General features: G+C 62.0%; 2 protein-coding genes across 6 annotated transcripts; one reads left to right on the forward strand and one right to left on the reverse strand.

Annotated features, from left to right (window-relative positions):
- The first annotated feature begins 226 nt into the window (after positions 1 to 226).
- Positions 227 to 4,356, forward strand: LOC136567875 (myosin light polypeptide 6). 2 transcript variants are annotated; one of them, XM_066567657.1, is made up of 7 exons: positions 227 to 311; positions 602 to 629; positions 1,726 to 1,869; positions 2,355 to 2,528; positions 3,485 to 3,562; positions 3,665 to 3,705; positions 4,145 to 4,356. In XM_066567657.1, exons 1-6 carry the CDS (start codon positions 309 to 311, stop codon positions 3,691 to 3,693), a joined length of 456 nt encoding a protein of 151 aa, XP_066423754.1. In that variant the 5' UTR covers positions 227 to 308; the 3' UTR covers positions 3,694 to 3,705; positions 4,145 to 4,356. The 2 variants fall into 2 exon arrangements, with proteins under 2 accessions (XP_066423754.1, XP_066423753.1); XM_066567656.1 differs by lacking the exon at positions 3,665 to 3,705.
- Positions 4,357 to 4,498: 142 nt separating this feature from the next.
- Positions 4,499 to 23,827, reverse strand: SMARCC2 (SWI/SNF related, matrix associated, actin dependent regulator of chromatin subfamily c member 2). Of its 4 annotated transcripts, none has more exons than XM_066567641.1 (29): positions 23,689 to 23,827; positions 23,430 to 23,549; positions 20,089 to 20,174; positions 19,699 to 19,780; positions 19,494 to 19,586; positions 19,333 to 19,402; positions 18,511 to 18,580; positions 18,355 to 18,430; positions 18,139 to 18,270; positions 17,941 to 18,056; positions 17,734 to 17,858; positions 17,583 to 17,642; positions 17,466 to 17,503; positions 17,131 to 17,261; positions 16,960 to 17,031; positions 16,762 to 16,875; positions 14,614 to 14,767; positions 14,388 to 14,483; positions 13,970 to 14,089; positions 13,803 to 13,865; positions 12,921 to 13,179; positions 11,553 to 11,714; positions 10,646 to 10,710; positions 10,443 to 10,572; positions 10,192 to 10,358; positions 9,152 to 9,286; positions 7,555 to 7,876; positions 6,184 to 6,315; positions 4,499 to 4,910 (listed from the first exon to the last, which is right to left on the reverse strand). In XM_066567641.1, the coding sequence occupies exons 1-29, from the start codon at positions 23,797 to 23,799 to the stop codon at positions 4,828 to 4,830; spliced, it is 3,384 nt and encodes a 1,127-aa protein (XP_066423738.1). In that variant the 5' UTR covers positions 23,800 to 23,827; the 3' UTR covers positions 4,499 to 4,827. The 4 variants fall into 4 exon arrangements, with proteins under 4 accessions (XP_066423738.1, XP_066423737.1, XP_066423740.1 ...); XM_066567640.1 differs by having other exon boundaries at positions 13,970 to 14,092; XM_066567643.1 differs by lacking the exon at positions 14,388 to 14,483.
- Positions 23,828 to 24,375: the final 548 nt, after the last annotated feature.

The following is a 24,375-nucleotide window of genomic DNA, read 5'->3' on the forward strand; positions in this document are numbered from 1 at the left end:
TCCCTGTGTTTGTCCCCTCTGCGATGTCCCTGAGGTGTCCCCCTGAGGTGTCCCCTCTGCGATGTCCCCATGGGGGTGTCCCTGCGATGTCCCCTCTCTGATGTCCCCTCTGCGATGTCCCCATGGGGGGGTGGCGGTGCCATCTCCGTGCCCATCTATAGCCAAAACATTCCCCGCTGGAAAAGGGGCGTGTCCCCCTCGCTGCCCCGCCCCGCTCCTTCATGAATAATTAACACCCTCATTAGCGCCGTGACGCAGCCGCGCGGTGACGCCCGAACGAGCAGGAACGGACGGGAGCGGCCGCCGCCATGGTGGGCACCGGGAACGGCACCGGGAACGGCACCGGGAACGGCACCGGGAGGGGAACCGGGAGCGGAACCGGGAACGGGAACCGCGGGGGATGCGCGGGCGGGGGATGCGCGGGGGGCCCGGGGCGGGGGTCGCACCGGGGCGGGGATGGCGCGGGAGGTCCCGGGAGCACCGGGCGGGCACCGGGCGGGCACCGAGCGCGTGCGGCCGCTCCGTGCACCGGGGATGCCGCCGCCGGTTCCCGGTTCCCGGTTCCCATCCCGGTGCGCGCTGACCGCCGCTCTCCCCGCAGTGCGACTTCTCGGAGGAGCAGACCGCGGGTGAGTGACCGGCACCGGACACCGGGCACGGGGCACCGGGAGCGAGCACCGGGCACAGGCACGGCGGAGGGACCCCCCCCCCCGGGCCGCTCCCACCGCCGCCGCCCCCGGCGCTTCCTACGCGGCCTCGGGCGGGGCCTTTCCGGGGCAAAGTCCCCGTTCGGAGCGGGGGATGGGGGGGATGCGGCACCGGGGGTACCGGGGGGTACCGGGCCGGGGGTGCGGGACCGGGATGGGAACCGGGACCGGAACCGGGACAGAATCGGGACAGAACCGGGGCCGGGGGGGTTCGGGCCCCTCCTGCGCAATTTGCCCTTATATGGGCATGGCGCGCGCCGGCCGCGCATTCCTGCGGGGCGGGGCCGGCGGATTCCGGAGCGCTCCCGGTGCCCCGGGACCCGCCGGGCTCCGAACGGGACCCGCCGGGCACGGGCAGCATCCCCCGAGGGCGGCGGCCCCTCCTGCATCCCGGCCCGGGGTCGGGTTCCACCGGGGAACCGGATCCTACCGGGAACCGGATCCTACCGGGAAACCGGATCCCACCGGGGAGCGAAACCCGACCGGGGGTCTGAGGGGTCCCGGGGATGCGGCTCTGGGGTCCCGGTGGAACAAACCGGAGGCCCCGGTGTCCCGGAGGTCCCGGAGGTGCCGACTCGGTGGTCCCGGTGCCCTGGGGGTCCCGGTTATGTTGTCACAGGGGGTCCCGGTGGTCCCGGCCCTGCTGAAACTGAGGGAGGGTCCCGGCTGTGTTTGGGGTCCCTGAGGGGGGTCCCGGTGCCCCGATGGTCCTGGCACTGATACAGGGGGGGTCCCGGTGCCCTGGAGGGGGTCCCGGTGGTCCCACACTGACCCAGGGCGGTCCCGGTGGTCCTGGTGCCCCAGTGGAGTCCGGTGGTCCCACAGGACCCGGGGGCTTCCCGGTGGTTCCGGGGGGGTTCCGGGGTGGTCCCGGTGGTCCCGCACTGACCGGGGGGGGTCCCGCGGGGTTCCCGGTGGTTCCGGGGGGGGTCCCGGTGGTCTCGCACTGACCGGGGGGGGTCCCGGGGGGGTCCCGGGGGGTCCCGGTAGCCCCGGCCTGACCCGGGGGTCCCGGCAGAGTTCAAGGAGGCGTTCCAGCTCTTTGACCGCACGGGGGACGGGAAGATCCTGTACAGCCAATGCGGGGACGTGATGAGGGCGCTGGGGCAGAACCCGACCAACGCCGAGGTCATGAAGGTGCTGGGGAACCCCAAAAGCGATGGTGAGTGGGGAGGGGGGGATCCCCCCCTTTTGCTGCCCGCCCAGGACCCCCCCTCACACAAGCGACCCTCACCCCTGAGCACTGCAGAGAGAACCAGTGAGACCCCAAACCCCAGCACCAGTGACAGACCCCAAACCCCCAAACCCCAGCACCAGTGAGACCCCAAACCCTCAGCTCCAGTGAGACCCCAAACCCCCCACACCAGTGACAGACCCCAAACCCTCAGCTCCAGTGAGACCCCAAACCCCCCACACCAGTGGAACCCCCACCCCCAAGCCCTCAACACCAGAGACCCCCACCCCTAAACTCTCAGCACCAGAGACCCTCACCCCTGAGCACTGCAGAGAACACCCCCAGCGAGACCCCCACCCTCAAACCCTCAACCCCACACCTCCCCTCTCCCAAAACCCCCTGGAAAAGCCCCCCCACCCTTGGAAAATCCCCCCACCCTGGAAAATCCCCCCACCCACCATTCCCGTGCTCAGAGATGAACGTGAAGACGCTGAGCTTCGAGCAGTTCCTGCCCATGATGCAAACGATCGCCAAGAACAAGGACCAGGGCTGCTTCGAGGACTACGTGGAGGGGCTCAGGGTGTTCGACAAGGAGGGCAACGGCACCGTCATGGGGGCCGAGATCCGCCACGTCCTCGTCACCCTGGGTGAGGGGCTGGGGGGGCTGCAGCGGCGTGGGCACCCCGAAATGGGGGTGGGGATCTTGAAATTGGGGGGTCTGGAGGGTCTCAGGGAGGTGGAGAAGTCGAAATGGGTCTGGGGGTGTGCAGGGGTGTGGGGAGCTCAAAATGAGGGGTCTGGGGATCCCTTGAATGAGGGGTCTGGGGGTCTCAGGGGGTGGGGAATGGAGCCCCCAAGGTGTGGGGTCCTGGGGGTTTGGGTGTGGGGTCTCCTAAATGTGGGTCCGGGGGGTCTCAGGGGGTTGGGGTCTCCTAAATGGGGGGTCTGGGGGGTCTCAGGGGGGTGGGGAATGGAGCCCCCAAGGTGTGGGGTCCTGGGGATTTGGGTGTGGGGTCTCCTAAATGGGGTCTCAAGGGGTTGGGGGTTCTGGAGATGGTGAGATGGGGGGTTCTGGAGTGTTGGGGGTCCCAGAGGTGCTGCCAAGGGGCGGTTCTGGGTGCCCTGAGGGTTGTGGAGGTACCTCAGGGATCCCAAAGGTGCTGCCAGGAGGGGTTTGGGTACCCTGAGGGTCCCAGGGATGCTCCCAGGGGAGGTTTGGGTGCCCTGAGGGTCCCAAAGGTGCTGCCAGGAGGGGATTTGGGTACCCTGAGGGTCCTGCAGGTGATACCAGGAGGGATTTGGGTACCCTGAGGGTCCTGCAGGTGATGCCAGGGGGAATTTGGGTACCCTGAGGGTCCCAAAGGTGCTGCCAGGAGGGATTTGGGCACCCTGAGGGTCCCAGGGATGCTCCATGGGGAGGTTTGGGTGCCCTCAGGGGTCCCAAAGGTGCTGCCAGGAGGATCCTGGTGACCCCAACCTGAGGTTTTAAAGCCCCCCCAAAAACCCAGCGCTCCCCATCCATCCCTGGAGACCCCCAGAGTGCCCCCCCCATCCCTGGAGACCCCCGAGTGCCCCCAGCCCAAGGTGACCCCGCTGTCCCCAGGTGAGAAGATGACCGAGGAGGAGGTGGAGCAGCTGGTGGCCGGACACGAGGACAGCAACGGCTGCATCAACTACGAGGGTGAGGCCCGGGGGTCCCGGGGGGGGTCCCGGGGGGGGTCCCAGGGGGGTCACCCACGTCCCCACCCCCTCCCTGACCATCATGTCTGTTCCTTCCCCCCAGCCTTTGTGAGACACATCTTGTCAGGGTGACGCCTTGCAGGGGTAACGCCTCCCCCTCCCCGAGCCCCCTCCTCAATTTTTTAAATTTTTTTTTTAAGTTTTTCTCATTCCTTCCTTTTTTTTTTTTTTTTTTTTTTCCTTCCTCCTGCTGCGCCCTGGTGTCTTTTTTTTTTCTTTTTTTTTTAATATTTCCCAAAAAACAATGCAATAAAATAATAAAAAATAAAAAAAGGCTGCCTGGTCCTCCCCCCTCGCATGCCCCTCTCTGCATGGAGCCCCCCCTGCGTGCCAGGGCTGGTTTTGGGGAGGGGGCTGCAGGAAGGAGCCCCCCCCCTGCCCTCCCTCGGGGCTGCTGGGTCCTCCCTGAGCTCTTCAGCCGTTTTTGACTTTTGGTTTTCCTGCCTCTTCTCTCCGGGATTTGGGGTTGGGGGGCTCGGCAGACCCCTCCTCACATCCCCTCCTCTTTCTCTTCTCTCCGCAGAGCTGGTCCGGATGGTGCTGAGTGGATGAAGACCCCTCCCCATTATTTTGTACACCCCCCCCCTCCCCCTCATTATCTCATTATCTTGTCCCCTCCTCACTCGATTTTGTGCCTTTTTCCCTCATTTTTCTGTCACCCCCGAGCGCCCTCCCCTCAGCCCCACCGGCTAAATTATTGCTCCACAGCATCAAATAAAATCAAAGAAAGGCTCAGAGTGGTCGTGGTGCCCCCTCCCCACTTCCAGACAGACCCAACACCACCAGGCCTCTTCTTCCCGCCCCGGGGACTTGGAATTTTTCTTTTTATTGGTTTTTTAAAAAAAAGAAACAAAAAAAAAAAAAAAACAAAAAAACAACCCAACAAAACGAAACCAAAAAAGGGATGAGGAGGAGGAGGAGGAGGAGGAAGGGAGGGGATTTTGGAGAAGGGGTGGGGGGGAAATGCCCATGTGCCAGGTGGGATCGGAGCTGTCTCATAAATAACCGGGGGGGGGGGGAAGCGGGGCCCCCCCCCGGGAGACCAACACTTAAATAAAATCCGGGACGATCATAAAAAAATCCCAAAGCTGGAGGAAGGGGAGGAGGAGGAGGAAGAGGAGGAGGAGGAGGGGGAGGAAGGGTCGGGGAGGGTCCTTTGAGGAGCGGGGGCGGGGCTGCGGCAGCGTCCTCCGGGCTGGGGGGGCCTCACTGGGTGGGGGGCACGGGGGTGGGCACCGAGCTGGGGGTGGGCACCGAGATGGGCTCCGGCTGCAGGGGGGGGCCTTGGTCTGCGGGGAGAGAACACAAAGAGGGGAGGGGGCGTCAACCAACACACAAAGAGGGGAGGGGGCGTCAACCAACACACAAAGAGGGGCGGGAGGAGGGGGGGGCAAAGAGCACAGAGCAGCGCCGCCCCCTTTCCCCCTCCCTCCACACCCAAAATGTCCCATAAATTCCCTCAAAAATTCCCCAAAAATTTCCTCAAAATTTCCTCAAAAATTCCCTCAAAAATTCCCCAAAATTTCCTCAAAAATTCCCTCAAAAATTCCCCAAAAATTCCTCAAAAATTCCCCAAAAATTCCTCAAAATTTTCTCAAAAATTTCCCCAAAAATTCCTCAAAATTTCCTCAAAAATTCCCAAAAATTCCTCAAAAATTCCCCAAAAATTCCTCAAAATTTTCTCAAAAATTCCCAAAAATTTCGTCAAAAATTCCTCAAAATTTCGTCAAAAATCCCCCGAAAATTTCCTCAAAAATTCCCTCAAAAATTCCCCAAAAATTCCTCAAAAATTCCCCAAAAATTCCTCAAAATTTTCTCAAAAATTCCCAAAAATTTCGTCAAAAATTCCTCAAAATTTCGTCAAAAATCCCCCAAAAATTTCCTCAAAAATTCCTCAAAAATTCCCCAAAAATTCCCCAAAAATTTCCTCAAAAATTCCTCAAAATTTCGTCAAAAATCCCCCAAAAATTTCCTCAAAAATTCCTCAAAAATTCCTCAAAAATTCCCTCAAAAATTCCCCAAAAATTCCCTCAAAAATTCCTCAAAAATTTCCTCAAAAATTCCTCAAAATCTCCTCAAAAATTCCCTCAAAAATTCCTCAAAAATTCCCCAAAAATTTCCTCAAAAATTTCCTCAAAAATTCCTCAAAAATTCCTCAAAAAATTCCTCAAAAATTTCCTTAAAAATTTCGTCAAAAAATTCCCCAAAAATTTCCTCAAAAATTCCCTCAAAACTCTCCCCGGATTTCCCCGGAATTCCCCCCAGGTTCCTCACCTGCGACGAGGCCGGCGGTGGGAAGGAGGCTTCCCTGCACGGCGGCCACGATGGCGGGGCTGTGCGCGGCGGCCGAGCCCCCCGAGCCCCCCGAGCCCAGCGCCGCGGGGTGGTGGTGGTGGTGGTGATGATGATGATGATGGTGGTGGGTGTTGGGGGGCAGCCCCCTCCCCATGCTGCTGGCCAGGGCCCCCCCATGCAGCGGGTTAGCGGGGAAGGGGTCGCCCATGGGAGGGGGGGGGTTAGCCATGCTGGGGGGCACGGGGGGCACGGCCGGGCTGGCATTACCGGGCACGGAGGGGTGGCCGCTGCTGCTGCCGCTGCTGCCGCTGCTGCCGGTGCCACCGGGGAGGGTCCCCGGCAGGAGCTGAGAGGGCGGAGGAGGCGGCGGCTGCTGCCCGGGGAACGGCACCACCGGGGCTGAGGGGAGGGGAGAGCACCGTGAGACCCCCGCCCTAAATCGGGCACCACTCAATGGGGGGAGAGCATGGTGAGACCCCCGCCCTAAATCGGGCACCACTCAGTGTGGGGAGAGCGAGAGTGAGACCCCCGCCCTAAATCGGGCACCCCTCAATGGGGGGAGAGCACTGTGAGACCCCCGCCCTAAATCGGGCACCACTCAGTGTGGGGAGAGCGAGAGTGAGACCCCCGCCCTAAATCGGGCACCCCTCAGTGTGGGGAGAGTGAGAGTGAGACCCCCGCCCTAAATCGGGCATCCCTCAATTGGGGGAGAGCATGGTGAGACCCCCACCCTAAATCGGGCACCCCTCAATTGGGGGAGAGCATGGTGAGACCCCCGCCCTAAATCGGGCACCCCTCAATGGGGGGAGAGCACCGTGAGACCCCCACCCTAAATCGGGCACCACTCAATGGGGGGAGAGCATGGTGAGACCTCCACCCTTATGGGGAGAGCACAGTGAGACCCTCACCCTTATGGGGAGAGCACGGTGAGACCCCCACCCTAAATCGGGCACCACTCGGTGTGGGGAGAGCGAGAGTGAGACCCCCACCCTTATGGGGAGAGCACCATGAGACCCCCACCCTAAATCGGGCACCACTCAGTGTGGGGAGAGCATGGTGAGACCCCCACCCTTATGGGGAGAGCACCGTGAGACCCCAACCCTTAATCAGGCACCACTCAATGGGGGGAGAGTGCCTGTGAGACCCACACCCTTATGGGGAGAGGGGAGAGCACCAGTGACAGACCCCAGACCCCAACACCGAGACCCCCCTCACCCCTGAGCACTGCAGAGAGCACCCCGAGTGAGACCCCCACCCCCAAACCCTCACCCCCAGTGAGACCCCCACCCCCAAATTCTCAGCATCAGTGACAGACCCCAACACTGAGACCTCCCCCCCAAATCCTCAGCACCAGCAAGACCCTCACCCCTAAACCTTCAGCACCAGTGAGACCCCAACCCCAACCACCCCAAATCCTCAGCACCAGTGAGACCCCCACCCCAAACCCTGAGCACCAATGAGACCCTCACCCCCAAACCCTCACCACCAGTAAGACCCCAACCCCAACCACCCCAAATCCTCAGCACCAACGAGACCCCAACCCCTAAACCTTCAGCACCAGTGCGACCCCAACCCCTCACCACTCCCCCAAGCCCCCCTTGCCACACCCCCCGGGTGCCCCGCCCACCCCGCACCCACCGTGCGGCACGGCCGGGGCGGCTCCCGGGGGCACCGGCGGCGGCGGCTGCGGGGGGGGCGCCCCGGGCAGCGGGGGCTGCCCCACCACGGGCTCGGTGATGCTGGGGGCGGGCGGCGCCGCCAGCGGGTGCGCGGCGGGGGCCAGGGGGGCACCGGCACCGGGCAGGGGCTGTGCCCCGGGGGGCAGCGGCGGCTGCTGCTGCTGCTGCTGCTGCTGCAGGTGCTGGAAGTGCTGCTGCCGCGCCCGCATCTCCGCGTATTTCAGCTGCTCCATGTGGAACGCCTGGCGGTCGGCCAGGAGCTGCTGCCGCTGGTATTCCAGCTGGGAGGGAAAGGGGAAATGAGGAGGGAAAACGGCAGGGGGGGTTATATTATATTATATTATATTATATTATATTATATTATATTATATTATATTATATTATATTATATTATATTATATTATATTATATTATATTATATTATATTATATTATATTATATTATATATATTTGAATTAAAAAGTGTAAAATATTTATGTAAAGTATTTATTTAAAATATTAATATAAAAATTTGAATATTTTATGTGTTGTGTGATATTTTGAATATTAAATATTAAATATTAATATTATTATATAATAATAATATATTTATATATTTATATATTTATATATAGAGAAAATTGAATATTATACGTGTTGTGTTAGAAGTTGAATATTATATTAGTATTAAATTTTAATATAACATTATATTTATATATATATATAAATTTTGAATATTATATGTATTGTGTTAGAAGTTGAATATTATATTAGTCTTCAAATATATATATAAAATTTGAATATATATATTATTTATATAAAATTTGGATACTATATATAATATATATATCATATATACATAATATATATGTAATATATATTACCTATATATTATATATATATGTAATATATATTACCTATACATTATATATATATGTAATATATATATTACATATATATATTTTATATATATATGCTCTATACAGTATAGAGTCTGTAACTCTTTGTTTCTATTGTCTCATTTTGTCCTAATTCAAATTGTCCAAATTATTATTACTCTAATTGCATTACTATTACAATAAAATATAAACTGTATTTATATATATTTTTAAATATATAAAAAATACATAGATATATATTTATAAACTACATTTATAGTTTATAAAGATATATAAATATATATTTATATTTGTATATTTATATCTATATATTTATAAAGTATAAATATATAATTTTATTACTATCAAACTTTTAAAATTTTAAATGCAAGCGATTGGCGCTTTTCACGTGAGGGGTGGGGACACGCGGGGGCGGTGCCATCCTCGGGGGTGGGGACACGCGGGGGCGGTGCCACGCTCGGGGGGTGGGGACACGCGGGGGCGGTGCCACGCTCGGGGGTGGGGACACGCGGGGGCGGTGCCATCCTCGGGGGTGGGGACACGCGGGGGCGGTGCCATCCTCGGGGCGTGGGGACACATGGGGGCGGTGCCACGCTCGGGGGGTGGGGACACGCGGGGGCGGTGCCACGCTCGGGGGGGGGGACACGCGGGGGCGGTGCCACCCTCGGGGGCACTCACGGCCTCTCGCTCGCGGTCCATGATGGTCTCCAGCTCCTCGAAGTGCCTCAGTTTGATCTCCAGCTTCTTCATCTGCGTCTCCACCAGCAGCGCCACCAGCGACTTGATCTTGCGCTCCTCCACGGCCGCCAGGTGCTGCCAGGTGACAACGGGGACGGCTCAGGGGGCCCCACAGTCCCTGTGCCCTCGCCCTGTAGGATTCACCCTCTCCCTATAGGACTCACCCACTCCCCACAGTCCCTGTGCCCTCTCCCTACAGGATTCACCCTCTCCCCACATCCCTGTGCCCTCGCCCTATAGGATTCACCCTCTCCCTATAGGATTCACCCTCTCCCCACATCCCTGTGCCCTCTCCCTATAGGATTCACCCTCTCCCTATAGGATTCACCCTCTCCCCACATCCCTGTGCCCTCTCCCTATAGGATTCATCCTCTCCCCATAGGATTCACCCACTCCTCACAGTCCTTATCCCCTCTCCCTATAGGATTCATTCCTGTTCCTACAGGACTCCCTACACTCCCCACATCCCTGTCCCCCTCTCCCTATAGATTTTTTTATCATGCTTACTTCATGACTCACTTTCTCTTTAATTATCCCACCCAAACTTCTCTCGTTTGTATCAATAAATCCCCCCTCTAGCAAGCCACCCATGGCTCCAAGCTCTACCCCCTGAACCTGACCGTGAATTCAACCTTCTTTGACCTAGGAATCCCACTAATCCTCACCTCAATAACATTCCCAGCTCTCCTACCACCATCCCTAGACCATCCATGAATTACAAACCCTCCAGCTATGGTTTGTCAACCTAGTTACAAAACAACTAAAAATGCCCCTTAGACAAAAAAGGACACAAACGAGCCCTGATTTTAACATCCCTCATCATCTTCCCCCTACTCACCAACCTCCTATAGGGTGCTGCTACCCTACACACTCACCCCAACCACCCAACTATCCATAAACCTGGCCCTGGTTTGGAGATTTCCCTTTACATCAAGGGAAATCTCCAAGCCCTGCCCGTGCTGCAGGAAGCCCGGCCTCACCTTGGCTTTGACGGCGGCCGCAGCCAGGGCGGCGGCGGCGGCCGTGGACAGGTTCCCCTCGCCGATGTCGCGCTCCACCTTGGCCTTGCGCTCGGCCTCGGGCTCCGGGGGCTCCTTGGCCGCCTCATCCGGCCCTTCCTTCACCTCCTTGTCCTTCTCGGGCTCCCCTGTGCCCGGGTGGGGCTGTGTGAGCAGTGCCACGGGGGGGAGAATCAGTGTCCCCCCTCCCAGCCCTGCAGGGTCCAGCTCACCTGTGCTGTCACTGTCACCCTTCTCGGGCTCCTTCTCTCCCTCCACCTCCTTCCCCTTCTCCTCCTCCTTCTTGGGCGTTTCCCCGGGTTTCTCCTTGGGTTCCTCCTCGGCGGTGCCATCCCGGGGTTCCTGGGGAAGGATCAGCACCGTGGGCACCCAAATCCTGCCCTGTTTGCCCCCCAAACCCCCAGACCCCTTTTACCTTCGCCTCCTTCTTCTCCTCGGCCGGCTGCGCCTCTGCCCGCGCCTCCTCGGCCCCGCTCTCCTCTGGGGATACAAACCCGGCCTCAGACCCTGGTGCCATCATCCCCAGACCCCCGGGAGCCCCTGCCCAGCCCCCTGACAGCTCAGACCCCGCTGCCATTCCCCCCATGCCCTCGGGACGCCCCCAGACCCCTGTTCCATCCCACCCAGGCCCCTGTGAGCCCCTTCCCAGCCCCTTGGCAGCTCAGACCCTGGTACAATCCCCACCCAGCCCCCTGTGAGCCCCCTCCCATCCCCTGCCCAGCCCAGACCCCAGTGCCATCATCCCCCCCAGACCCCTGTGAGTGGCTCAGACCCCTGTTCCATCCCCCCAGACCCCTGTGAGTGGCTCAGACCCCTGTTCCATCCCCCCCCAGCCCCCCGTGAGTGGCTCAGACCCCCTGTTCCATCCCCCCCAGACCCCCGTGAGTGGCTCAGACCCCTGTTCCACCTGTTCCATCCCCCCCAGACCCCTGTGAGTGGCTCAGACCCCTGTTCCATCCCCCCCAGACCCCTGTGAGTGGCTCAGACCCCTGTTCCATCCCCCCCAGACCCCTGTGAGTGGCTCAGACCCCCTGTTCCATCCCACCCAGGCCCCTCTGAGCCCCTTCCCATCCCCTTCCCGGCCCCGACCCCTGTTCCATCCCCCCCCTCCAAGCCCCCTGCCCTCCCCTCCCCAGACCCCCATGAGTGGCTCAGACCCCCTGTTCCATCCCCCTCCCCTCTCCCCAGCCCCCCAAGCCCCCTCCCCGAGCCCCCAGCCCTGCTGACCGATGCCATCCCCCCCCTCCCTCAGCCCCCCAGACCCCTTCCCCAGCCCCCCTGACCCCGCTGCCTTCCCCCCCCAGCCCCCCGGCCCCTCTGACCGATGCGCTCGGGCTCCTCGGAGGCGGTGCCGGCGATGCCGCTGCTCTCCAGCCCGAAGGCGGGGTCGGCCTTGCCCGTCACCTTGGCCGCCTCCTCCACCTTGCGCACGTGAGCCTCCACCAGCGCCGTGGGCACCTCCTCCTTCATCTTGGAGAACTCCTCTGCGGGCACAGTTCCTCAGCGGGACCCCCGCAGGGATCCCCCGGAGCCCCCAGCCCCAAACAGCCCGTGGGGGGCTCGGTCTGACCCCTCCGGGCTGGTCCTGGCTGGTTACGGAAGGTTCTGGAAGGCTCATCCCATCCCCATGGGAGGTGTTGCATGTCCCCAGGGGAATCTCCACAGAGGATTTGGTGGTCTCCCCATGCTCCTCATCCCTCTCCCCATCAGACCAACCCTATTTCCCTATGGGATATCCTATAGGACTCAGCCCTGTCGCAGTCTTCCCATTCCCCTATAGGAACCCCTATGCGGCTCATCCCTCTCCCCATATTCGTCATGCCCTAGTACTCATCCACCTCTCACAGTCCTTATCCCCTCTCCCTATAGGATTCAATATTCCACTTCCTATAGGCCTCACCCACTTCCCACAGTCCCTTCTCCCCACATCCCCATCCCCTCTCCCTACAGGATTCAATATTCCTCTCCCTATAGGATTCACCCCCTCCCCACAGTCCTTATCCCCTCTCCCTATAGGATTCAATATTCCACTTCCTATAGGACTCACTCACTCCTCACAGTCCCTTCTCCCCATATCCCTGTCCCCTCTCCCTATAGGATTCATTCCTCTCCCTATAGGACTCACCCTCTCCCCACATTCCCATCCCCACTCGCCACATCTCTGTCCCCTCTCCCTGTAGGACTCATCCACTCCCCTCATCCCCATCCCCTCTCCTCACATCTCCACGTCCCCATCCCCTCTCCCCACATCCCCATTCCCTCTCCCCTCTCCCCACATCCCCACATTCCCATCCCCTCTCCCCACATCTCCATCCCCACATTCTCATCCCCTGTCCCTTCTCCCCCCATCCCCATTCCCTCTCCCCTCTCCCCATATCCCATCCCCATCCCCTCTCCCCACATCTCCACGTCCCCATCCCCTCTCCCCACATCTCCATCCCCACATTCTCATCCCCTGTCCCTTCTCCCCCCATCCCCATTCCCTCTCCTCTCTCCCATATCCCATCCCCTGTCCCCTCTCCCCACATCCCCATCCTCTGTCCCTTCTCCCCCCATCCCCATTCCCTCTCCCCTCTCCCATATCCCATCCCCTGTCCCCTCTCCCCACATCCCCGTGCCTCCAGCCCTCCCCGGCCCCCTGCCCACCCTCCCCATCCCCCTTATCCCCCCGCCCGCCCTCCCTCCCTTACCCAGAGCGGACTTGGCGGCGGCCGAGGCCACGCGCGGATCCACCACGGAGGCCAGGAAGGCCACGGTGCTCATGACGGGGTTGCCGGACTGGCTGAAGGGGATGGGCTGGTAGGCCAGGGGGCCCAGGGAGGCCTCCGAGTCCTCCAGGTAGGGATCCTCGATGGGCAGGCGCAGGAAGTGCAGGATGCACTCGTCCTGCGTGCGGCTGCCCACGTGCTCCGACACCTTGTTCCAGTCGTCCTTGTACATCTCCAGGGCCTGGGGGCACGGGGCTCAGAGGGGTCAGGCAGACCTGGCCCTACATCCCCTGTCCCCACTTCCCTGTCCCATCCCTTCTCCCCATAGCCCCTGTCCCCATTTCCCTGCTCCTATATTCTCTGTCCCCACATCCCCTGTCCCTATTTCCTCTGTCCCCAAATCCACATCCCCTGTCCCCACATCCCTTGTCTCCATTTCCCTGTCCCCACATCCCCTGTCCTCAAATCCCCTGTCCCCACATCTCCCATCCCTACCTCCCCTGTCTCTGTATTCTCTGTCCCCTTATCCCATGCCCACATCTCCTGTCCCCACGTCCCCTGTCCCCATATCCCTGTCCCTATGTTCTCTGTCCCCACATCCCCTGTCCCCAAATCCCCTCGGGTTCCCACAACCCCTGCTGTCCCCACATCTCCTGTCCCCACATCCCTGTCCCCACATCTCCTGTCTCCATTTTCCTGTCCCCACATCCCCTATCCTCTGTCCTCATTTCCCTGTCCCCACGTCCCATCCCCATTTCCCTGTCCCCAGATCCCCTCAGGTCTTCACATCCCCTTGAGTCCCTCCATCCCCCTCTGTCCCCTGTCCCCAGCTGTCCCCTGCTGTCCCCTGCTGTCCCCACACACCTCCAGCAGCAGCAGTGTCTCCTGCTCCGTCCACTCCCGCGTGGCGCTGGCGGCCGCTTTGCTCTGCACGACGGGAGAGACGAGGAGGATGAGGGGCCGGGGGGGTGCCCAGGCGGTGCCCACCCACCCAGGGGTGCCCACCCACCCAGGGGTGCCCGCCCACCCACCTTGGAGGGCACGTTCTTCTTGGTATACATGTCGGTGCGGAGCCCGAAGTTCTGCATGTCCGCCGGCTTCTCCTTGCCCTTGTCCGGGAAATTCAGCATCTGCTGCGAGGCCGAGCTGGGCTGCTGCGGGATGGGGGACAGGGGACACGCTGGGCCGGGCCCGCGGGGCAGGACATCGGCGTGTCCCCTCCTCCCCGGTGGCCCGGAGAAGCCTTTTTGTCACGGTGCGTGTCCCCAGTCCCCCATCACGGTGCGTGTCCCCATCACGGTGTCCCCATCACGGCGTCCCCACCGCGTCGCTGCTCCCCGGGGGCAGGGCGGCATGCGAGGGGGAGGAGGAAGAGGAGGAGGAGGAGGGAAGGAGCCTTCCTCGGCACAGCGGCACGCGGGGGGCACGGACCCCCAAGGAGCCGCCTACCAGCTCCGGCTTGCCCTTCACCGTCTCGCTGACCACCAGCTCCTCCATCTCTTTGCTCTTGCGGCCCGTCTTGGCGTCGCCGTCGCTCTGCCGGCCCTGAGGCACCACGGATCGAAGCTGTGCATCCCCCACCCCCCGCCCCACCCCGCTCCCGGCCCCCGCGCGGGGACCGGGGGGCGGCAGGGGGGGGTCGCGGTTCGGCGGGGCGGCCGCCCCCGGCACCCACCTGGGGCGTCTTGGGCTGCAGCGGCACCAGCCCCGAGGGGGTGTCGGCCAGAACGTGGAAATGGGAGGTGGGCGGGGGGCCCATGGGCGTGGGCCGGCTCTCGGCGTCCACCTGGTAATTGATGAGACCCCACTGCTCCAGGAAGGCGTGGACCCTGCGGGGAGAGGGGGTCAGAGCCCGCTGAGCACCCCCCTGTGACACTGGAGTGGGCAGCCAGGGGGACACTGAGCACCCCTGTGACACAGGAGGGGGCAGCCAGCACTGCCAGAGGGACACTGAGCAGCCCTGTGACACAGCCCTGGGCAGCCACCAATGCCAGGGGGACACTGAGCACCCCTGTGACACGGGAGGGGGCAGCCAGGGGGACACTGAGCACCCCTGTGACACGGGAGGGGGCAGCCACCAATGCCAGGGGGACACTGAGCACCCCTGTGCCATGGTGACATTGAGCACCCCTGTGCCATGGTGACACTGGCCACCCCTGTGCCATGGTGACACTGAGCACCCCTGTGCCATGGTGACACTGGCCACCCCTGTGCCATGGTGACACTGAGCACCCCTGTGCCAGGTGACATTGAGCACCCCTGTGCCATGGTGACACTGGCCACCCCTGTGCCAGGGGGACATTGAGCACCCCTGTGCCATGGTGACATTGAGCACCCCTGTGCCATGGTGACACTGGCCACCCCTGTGCCATGGTGACACTGAGCACCCCTGTGCCATGGTGACACTGGCCACCCCTGTGCCATGGTGACACTGGCCACCCCTGTGCCAGGGGGACATTGAGCACCCCTGTGCCATGGTGACATTGAGCACCCCTGTGCCATGGTGACACTGGCCACCCCTGTGCCAGGGGGACATTGAGCACCCCTGTGCCAGGGTGACACTGACCCCCCTGTGCCATGGTGACACTGAGCACCCCTGTGCCATGGTGACACTGAGCACCCCTGTGCCATGGTGACACTGACCCCCCTGTGCCATGGTGACACTGGCCACCCCTGTGCCAGGGTGACACTGAGCACCCCTGTGCCATGGTGACACTGAGCACCCCTGTGCCAGGGTGACACTGACCCCCCTGTGCCATGGTGACACTGAGCACCCCTGTGCCATGGTGACACTGGCCACCCCTGTGCCAGGGTGACACTGAGCACCCCTGTGCCATGGTGACACTGAGCACCCCTGTGCCATGGGACTGGACCCCCACCAGTGCCATGGTGCCACAGCTTTGGTGTGGACCCCCCAACACCACTGGCACTAAGATTCGTGCCACCCCCATGGTGCCAAAATGATCCCCCAGCCCCAGTGGCACCTGCCGCCTCCAGGGTGCCACAGTGACCCCCTGCCACCTCCAGGGTGCCACGGTGACCCTCCAGCAGCACCAGGGTGCCACAGTGACCCCCAGCCCTACCAGCACCAGGACCCTGCCAGCCTGTGGGTGCCAAACCAGCCCCCAAACACCAGGACCCTGGCACCATGTGGGTACCAAACCAGCCCCCAAAGCCCAGGATCTCCAGGACCCTGGCACCATGTGGGTACCAAACCAGCCCCCAAACCCCGGGATCTCCAGCCCCCTGGCACCATGTGGGTACCAAACCAGCCCCCAAACCCCGGGATCTCCAGCCCCCTGGCACCATGTGGGTACCAAACCAGCCCCCAAAGCCCAGGATCTCCAGGACCCTGGCACCATGTGGGTACCAAACCAGCCCCCAAACCCCGGGATCTCCAGCCCCCTGGCACCATGTGGGTACCAAACCAGCCCCCAAACCCTGGATCTCCAGGACCCTTGCACCACGTGGGTACCAAACCAGCCCCCAAAGCCCGGGATCTCCAGCCCCCTGGCAGCACACAGGTACCAAACCAGCCCCCAAAGCCCGGGATCTCCAGCCCCCTGGCACCACGTGGGTACCAAACCAGCCCCCAAAGCCCAGGATCTCCAGCCCCCTGGCACCACGTGGGTGGTGCCAAACCAGCCCCCAAAGCCCGGGATCTCCAGCCCCCTGGCACCATGTGGGTACCAAACCAGCCCCCAAAGCCCGGGATCTCCAGCCCCCTGGCACCATGAGGGTGCCAAACCAGCCCCCAAACCCCGGGATCTCCAGCCCGCTGGCAGCACCAGGAGGTGCCAGCCCAGCCCCCAGCCGGACCCACCGCATGATGGCACAGACATCCCCGGCCAGGTTCCTCCTGCAGGCCGTGGAGGTCAGGTACTCCTGCGGGTTCAGCCGGTACGTGTCGATCATGAAATTCCTGTATGCCAGGTATCTGTGGGGGGCACGGGGGGCTCAGCACCGGGCACGGCCCCGGGGGGGGGGTGTGGGTGGGCACGGAGAGGGGCTTTGGCCTCACATTTCGGGGGTCTTGGATTTGTTTTTGCCGTTGAAGAACTCGGGCAGGGCGCGGCGCTCGATGGCGTGGACGCTGCGGGAGGAGAGGCTCAGGGAGGGCTCCGGGAGCAGCCTCCTCATCCTCAGGCGATGAAGGGCGGCTCGGGAGGCCCCTCAGCAGGGCTGGCTGTACCTGTTGTAGTCGAACCAGGCGGCGTAGCTGGGGATGATGATGTGGTGGGTCTGCTCTGTCACGTTGTCCTCGTGCAGGTCGGGGTTCTTGGCCTGCTCCCCTTTGCTGCCCGCGCCGTTCTCCTCCTCGTCCTGCCCCACAGAGCAGCACCCCATGGGCAAAGAGACTCCCTTGAGCGCCCTTCATCATCCTCACCCACACCAGGATGAGACCAAGAGCCCCGGCTGCAGCCCCAGGGATGAGGGGAAGGGCAGAAAAGAGTTTTTGTACCCAAAAAAGGGACAAGGAATGAGAGAGAAGCAGGTGATCATCAACACCACCTTCCCTGGGCTCACCTTGCCAGCTGTCTCCATGCTCTCATCTTCCTGCTCATCTGGAAGGGAGGACAGGGGTGGGTTTGGGCACTGCCAGGCTGGGGGTCCCGGGGCTCTGCTGTGGCTCCTCAGACTCACCCAGGTCTGTCATGGTGCCCCCCTTGACCGGTGCTGACTCCGAGTCCTTCTTGGTGTTGACTGTGGGGGGAAAGTGGTGCTGAGCACCCTGGGGACCCCTCCCACACTGCTGGGGACCCCGGGGGGGGTGGCTGCTGCCCCCCACACTGACCTGTTTTGGGCAGGGTCACCTCCTCCACGTTGGGGACAGGTGAGGGCTCGTCCATGTCCTTGGTCAGGTCCTCCTGCTCCTCCTCGCGGTGCCCACGCTTGGATTTGTTATAGGGGGTGGAGGGTCTGCCAAGGGAGAGACCCCCATCACCGCTGAGCCCAGGCTGAAATCCCGCGCCCCCAGAGCCCCCAAACCCCCCCAGCTCACCCCTTCTTTGCGTTCTTCTTCTTGGCCTCGGGGGTGGGCGAGGGAGAGGGCGAGCGCTTCCTCTTCTTGTAGTTCCCCCCCTTCTTATCCCGCCGGTCCGAGTCGGGGCTGTTCACCTGGGGGGCACCGTGGGGCTCCAGCTGAGCAGGGTGAGACCCCCCAGAACCCCTCCCCAAAGGGCTCTGAGCTGGTTCTGACCTCATCTGTCAGCGTCTTGGCCGAGATCTTCTTCCTGCGGGTCACGGGGCTCTTCTCGTCCGTCACCTCGTAATCCTCCTCGTTCATCCACTCATTGAACGTGTCCGTGTCCAGGATCCACTTGGCGTGGACCTGCAGCCCAGGGCAGTGGCCGGGTCAGGGAAAGAAGGGGGGGCTCCAGCTGCCCCCCCAAACCTGGAGGTTCCCCCCCGGTACCTTCCGGGGCTTCTCCGGTGTCGGGGGATCCTCCACGGACGCCTCGATCTCGCTGGCCGGGATCCAGGTGTCATAGCTGGGGGGGGGGACACAGGGTTAGATTTGTTTGGGGGGGGGGCACAGGGGGGGTCCCCGAAATCTTCATCCCCCCCTCACCTGTCGGGGTAGTACCCCCAGTGCAGCAGCACCTGCTTGTCCCGCTTCATGACGGGCCGGACCCACTCCTCTGCGGGACAGACGGACGGGCTGGGCTGAGCAGGGATCCTGGGGAGCCTGCAGCCCCCTGTGCCCCCCAAAACCCCCCTGCACCCCTGGGGCCCCCTGTGACACCCCAAACCCCCCCTCCTGCACCCCCAGAGCCCCCTGTGGCCCCCAAAACCCCCCTCCTGCACCCCCAGAGCCCTCTGTGCCCCCCAAACCCCCCCTCCTGCACCCCCAGAGCCCTCTGTGCCCCCAAAACCCCATCCTGCACCCCCAGAGCCCTCTGTGCCCCCCAAAACCCCATCCTGCACCCCCAGAGCCCCCTGTGGCCCCCAAAACCCCATCCTGCACCCCCAGAGCCCTCTGTGCCCCCCAAAACCCCATCCTGCACCCCCAGAGCCCCCTGTGGCCCCCAAAACCCCATCCTGCACCCCTGGAGCCCCCCCCATGACCCTCTGGAGGCCCCTGTGACCCCCCAAAACCCCCCTCCTGCATGCCCTGGAGCCCCCCGTGGCACCCCAAAACCCCCATCCTGCACCCATCTTCCTCTGCACCCCTGGAGCCCCCCAGAACCCCCCTCTTGCACCTCCAGAGCCCCCTGTGACCCCCCCAAAACCCCCCTGCACCCCTGGGGCCCCCTGTGACAGCCCAAAAACTCCCTCCTGCACCCCCAGATCCCTCCACGACCCCTCAAACTCTTCTCCTGCACCCCTGGAGCCCCCTGTGACCCCTTGGAGGCCCCTGTGACCCCCCCAAACCCCCCCCTCCTGCACCCACCCTCCTCCAGGTTGCCGGGCACGGGGCACACGATGTGGGACGCGTTGCTCTTGTCCTCGGTCACGGTGCCCTGTGTGACACCCAGGGGGATGAACCCAGGGTTAAATCCAGGGTTAAATATTGGCATGAACCCCCCCGCCCAGCCTGGCAGTGCCACCCACCTGGTGCCTCTTGACGATGTCCTTGAGCTTCCCCAGCAGCTTGGGCTCAATCTCCTGGTGCAGGAAGATGTTGGGCCGAGCCAGGCAGTTGTTCTGGGGAAGGAGGGAGGGAAGGTGAGAGCAAAGCTGTGAATTGAGGAGTGGGGTGGGGGACACAGGGAGGGGGTTCTTGGGGTGTGGATGGATTGGGCTTTGGGGTTCTTACCTGCACCAGGGATTTCTCGATGGTCATGAACATCTCCACGTTGCGGTCCATGCGCGAGGGATTCTGGAAATCGAAACGCCGCCTTATTGGAAGAAAAGAGCGACTCTCATGAAAGCCACAGCTCAGGTCTCCTCGTCAGCACCCCCACATTTGGGGAATTTGGGGAGGGGGGAGGGACTGGGACACGTGTCTGGACCCCATCAGGGTCCACAGTGACAAAGGGGGGGGGACACATCCCAGCGCCCGTTTGCTCTGGAGGTGACAACCCCACAACCACCCCCAAGGAGGGGACCCCCACCCCTGTCCCCCAGCCCAGGGACCCCCACCCCTGTCCCCCCCAGCGCAGGGAGCCCCCCAGGACCCCGATGGGTGCAGGTGGGTCGTGCTCACCATCCTTGGTCGCTCTTGAATTTATAGGCGGCTGCCAGGATGTGGCACAGGGCTCCCCCCGCCTTGAAATCCAGGAAGCATTTGATCTGTAAGGGGAGAGGGGTCAGGGGACAGGGACAGCGTCCTGATGGGGGGACAGCTCCTCCTCGGGGTGCCATCCCCGTGTCTGAGTGACATCCCCGTGTCTGGGTGCTATCCCTCTGTCTTGGTGCCATCCCCATGTCTGAGTGCCATCCCCATGTTGGGGTGACATCCCCGTGTCTGGGTGCCATCCCCATGTCTGAGTGCCATCCTCGTGTCTGAGTGACATTCCCATGCCTAGGTGACATCCCCTTGTCTGGGTGCCATCCCTTTGTCTTGGTGCCATCCCCATGTCTGCCTGACTTCCCCATGTCTGAGTGACATCCCCATGCCTAGGTGACATCCTCATATCTGGGTGCCATCCCCATGTCTGAGTGACATCCCCATGCCTAGGTGACATCCTCATATCTGGGTGCCATCCCCATGTCTGAGTGACATCCCCGTGTCTGAGTGACATCCCCATGTCTGGGTGCTATCCCTTTGTCTTGGTGCCATCCCCTTGTCTGGGTGCCATCCCCATGTCTGAGTGACATTCCCATGCCTAGGTGACATCCCCATGTCTGAGTGACATCCCCATGTTGGGGTGACATCCCCTTGTCTGGGTGCCATCCCTCGTTGGGGTGACATGCCCTCATAGGGTGCCATCCCCTTACTGGGGTGCCATCCCCACGTTTAAGTGACATCCCCTTGTTGGCGTGCCATCTCCATATTTAGGTGACATCCTCATGTCTGAGTGACATCCCCGGGTCTGGTTGACTTCTCCATGTCTGAGTGACACCCAATTGTTGGGGTGACATCCCCTTGTCTGGGTGCCAACCCTTCATAGGGTGCCATCCCCTTGCTAGGATGACATCCCCTCGTTGGGGTGCCATCCTCATGTTTAGGTGACATCCCAAATTCTGGGTGCCATCCCCTTGTCTGGGTGCCATCCCCTCTCCCAGGTCCCCAAGCTGGGATGGAGTCCCTGAAGTGCTGTAGCACCGTCCCCACTTGGGGACCTGTCTGTCCCTGTGTGGGGACACTGTCCCCAGGTCCTTTGGGGCTGTCCTGGTGTCCTTTGGGCAGTGTCCCCTTGGATTCTGTCCCTGTGTGGGGACACTGTCCCCAGGTCCTCTGGGGACTGTCCTGGTGTCCTTTGGGCAGTGTCCCCTTGGATTCTGTCCCTGTGTAGGGACACTGTCCCCAGGTCCTTTGGGGCTGTCCTGGTGTCCTTTGGGCAGTGTCCCCTTGGGATTCTGTCCCTGCTGTGCTCTGTCCCTGCGTGGGGACATTGTCCCCAGGTCCTTGGGGACAGCTCCCAGCAGGACAGTGTCCCAGAGTCCCCAGCACTCCAGGCCATGTCCCTGACCAGGGCACTGGCACTGGCTGCTGTCCATGGTCAGCTGCTGTCCCCAAAGCCACCTGAATGCTGAACGGTGTCACCAGGGCCACGTCCCTGAGGCTCTGGGAGCTGTCCCTGCTCAGGGCTGTCCCCAGGGCTGTCCCCAGGTATTGGGGTGCTGTCCCTGCTCAGAGCTCTGTCCCCAGCTCTTTGGGGACACTGTCCCCACTCAGGACCTTGTCCCTGGTCATCACTGTCCCTGCCCCCTTTCCACTGGGGCTCTGCCCCAAGCTTTGGGGTGCTGGTCCTGCATTTTTGGGATGCTGTCCCCATTCAGGCCTTGTCCCCACCTCACTGTGACCCCTGTCCCCAAATACTGGGCTTCTGTTCCTGAGTGCTCAGATGCTGTCCCTGGGTATTGGGGTGCTGTCCCCACTCAGGGTTTTGTCTCCTGTCCTTTGGGGCCTTTTTTGGGGGCTCTGGGGCCTCGTTCCCACTGAGCTTTGTCCCCAGGTTTTTGGGGACACTGAGGCCTTGTCCCGGGGTCATCAGGGCCATGTCCCCAAATCCCTGGGGCTCTGTCCCCGGGCATTGAGGGGACATCCTGACTACTGGGGTACCTTCCCTGGATATTGGGGTGCTGTCCCCAACCTGGGCTTTGTCCCCCGTTCTCTGGGGCTCACCCTGGGGTCACAAGGGTCCATCCCCACACCTTTGGGCCACTGTCCCCTCTCTGAGCCTTGTCCATGCCCAGCAGGGCCATGTCCCCAGCCCTGTGGGTTCCTGTCCCCATGTTTCTGAGGTGCTCTCCTCAATCTGGGCTTTGTCCTCCCTCATTCTTTGGGGCTCTTCCCCAGCTCACCCCTGATCCATGAGGGTCCATCCCTGCACCTTGGGGACACCATTCCTGCTCTGAGCCTTGTCCCTGTTCACCAGGGCCATGTCCCCAGCTCTGAGCCTTGTCCCTGCCATGTCCCCAGCCCTGTGGGCTACTGTCCCCACATCTCTGGGGTGCTCTCCCCAATCTGGGCTCTGTCCCCCATTCTTTGGGGCTCTTCCCCACCTCACCCCGGGGTCACAAGGGTCCATCCTGGCACCTCTGGGGCACTGTCCCCACTCTCTGAGCCTTGTCCATGCCCAGCAGGGTCATGTCCCCACCCTTGTGGGCTGCTGTCCCCACATCTTTGGGGCGCTCCCCCCAACCTGGGCTTTGTCCCCCGTTCTCTGGGGCTCACCCTGGGGTCACAAGGGTCCATCCCCACACCTTTGGGCCACTGTCCCCTCTCTGAGCCTTGTCCATGCCCAGCAGGGCCATGTCCCCAGCCCTGTGGGCTCCTGTCCCCATGTTTCTGAGGTGCTCTCCTCAATCTGGGCTTTGTCCTCCCTCATTCTTTGGGGCTCTTCCCCAGCTCACCCCTGATCCATGAGGGTCCATCCCTGCACCTTGGGGACACCATTCCTGCTCTGAGCCTTGTCCCTGCCCACCAGGGCCATGTCCCCAGCTCTGAGCCTTGTCCCTGCCATGTCCCCAGCCCTGTGGGCTACTGTCCCCACATCTCTGGGGTGCTCTCCCCAATCTGGGCTCTGTCCCCCATTCTTGGGGGCTCTTCCCCACCTCACCCCACAACCACGAGGTTCCATCCCCACACCCCCTGCTCTGAGCCTTGTCTCTTTCCACCAGGGCCATGTCCCCAGCTCTGAGCCTTGTCCCTGCCATGTCCCCAGCCCTGTGGGCTGCTGTCCCCACATCTTTGGGGTGCTCTCCCCAATCTGGGCTTTGTCCCCCGTTCTTTGGGACTCTTCCCCGGATCCACGAGGTTCCATCCCCACACCCCCTGCTCTGATCCTCGCCCCCATCTCCCCGCGTGTCCCCCACCCGCCCCGAGGGGTCCCGGCCGCGGTGTCCCCGTGTCCCGCCGCGTCCCCCCGCGGCTCTCACCGGCAGCTTGGTGAGGGGCGCGTTGCTGACGTGCTTGCCGAACACCTCCTCCTGGAACTGCAGCAGCTGCACCACCAGGCTCGACAGCGATTTGTTGGTGGGGGGCTCGGCCTGGATGTACTGCGGGGCCGGGGGCTCAGCGCGGCCGCCGCGGCCGCTGAGGGGAGGGGGGGCGCGATGGCGGCGGCGGCGCCGTGACAGGCCGGGCCCGGCGTGGCGGCGGCGGGCGGGCGGCGGCGCCGCGTTTCCGCGGACTTACCTTCTTGTAGTTCTTGCCGAGCCACAGCCGCACGTTGTCGAACTGGCTGACGGTGTCCGAGGCCTCGTAGTACTTGACGTTAGGGCCGCCGTCCTTCTTCCGCACCGCCATCTTGAGCGGGCCGGGCCGCGCCGCCGCCTCCGCCCGCCACTGCCGCCCCCTGCCGGCCCCGCGCCGCCACCGCCGCGCCCGCCGCCTCCGGTCGCTGTCCCCGTTCCCGCTGTCCCCGATCCCGCTGTCTCCGTTGTCCCCGCCGCTCGCACCGGCCCCGCTCGCTGTTACAGCCCCGCCGCCCCCTTTGGTGCCCTCCCGTTCCCGCACTGCCGCTCCCGCCGCCGCCGCTGCCGCCCTCTGGCGGTGCCGCTCCCGCACCGCCGCCTCCGCCGCTCCCGCCCGGTTTTACCGGTCCCGGTCGCTGTTCCCGCTTCCACCCGGTGTTACCGGCCCCGGTCGATGTTCCGCCTCCCGCACCGCCACCCCCGATCGTTGTTCACGACCCCGATCGTTGTTCACGACCCCTATCGCGGTTCCCGGCCCCGTTGTACCGCCCGCCGGTCCCGCCGCGCCCGCCACCGCCTCCTGCTGGTCCCGCTCCCGCCGTTCCCGCCGACCCCGCTGTTCCCCGGGCGCCGTTCCCGGCCCCGGGCGCCGTTCCGGGCCCCGAGCCCCCGCTCCACCGCCCGTTGT

Source organism: Molothrus aeneus, chromosome 30 (genome assembly GCF_037042795.1).
Source record: "Molothrus aeneus isolate 106 chromosome 30, BPBGC_Maene_1.0, whole genome shotgun sequence".
NCBI lineage: Eukaryota > Metazoa > Chordata > Aves > Passeriformes > Icteridae > Molothrus > Molothrus aeneus.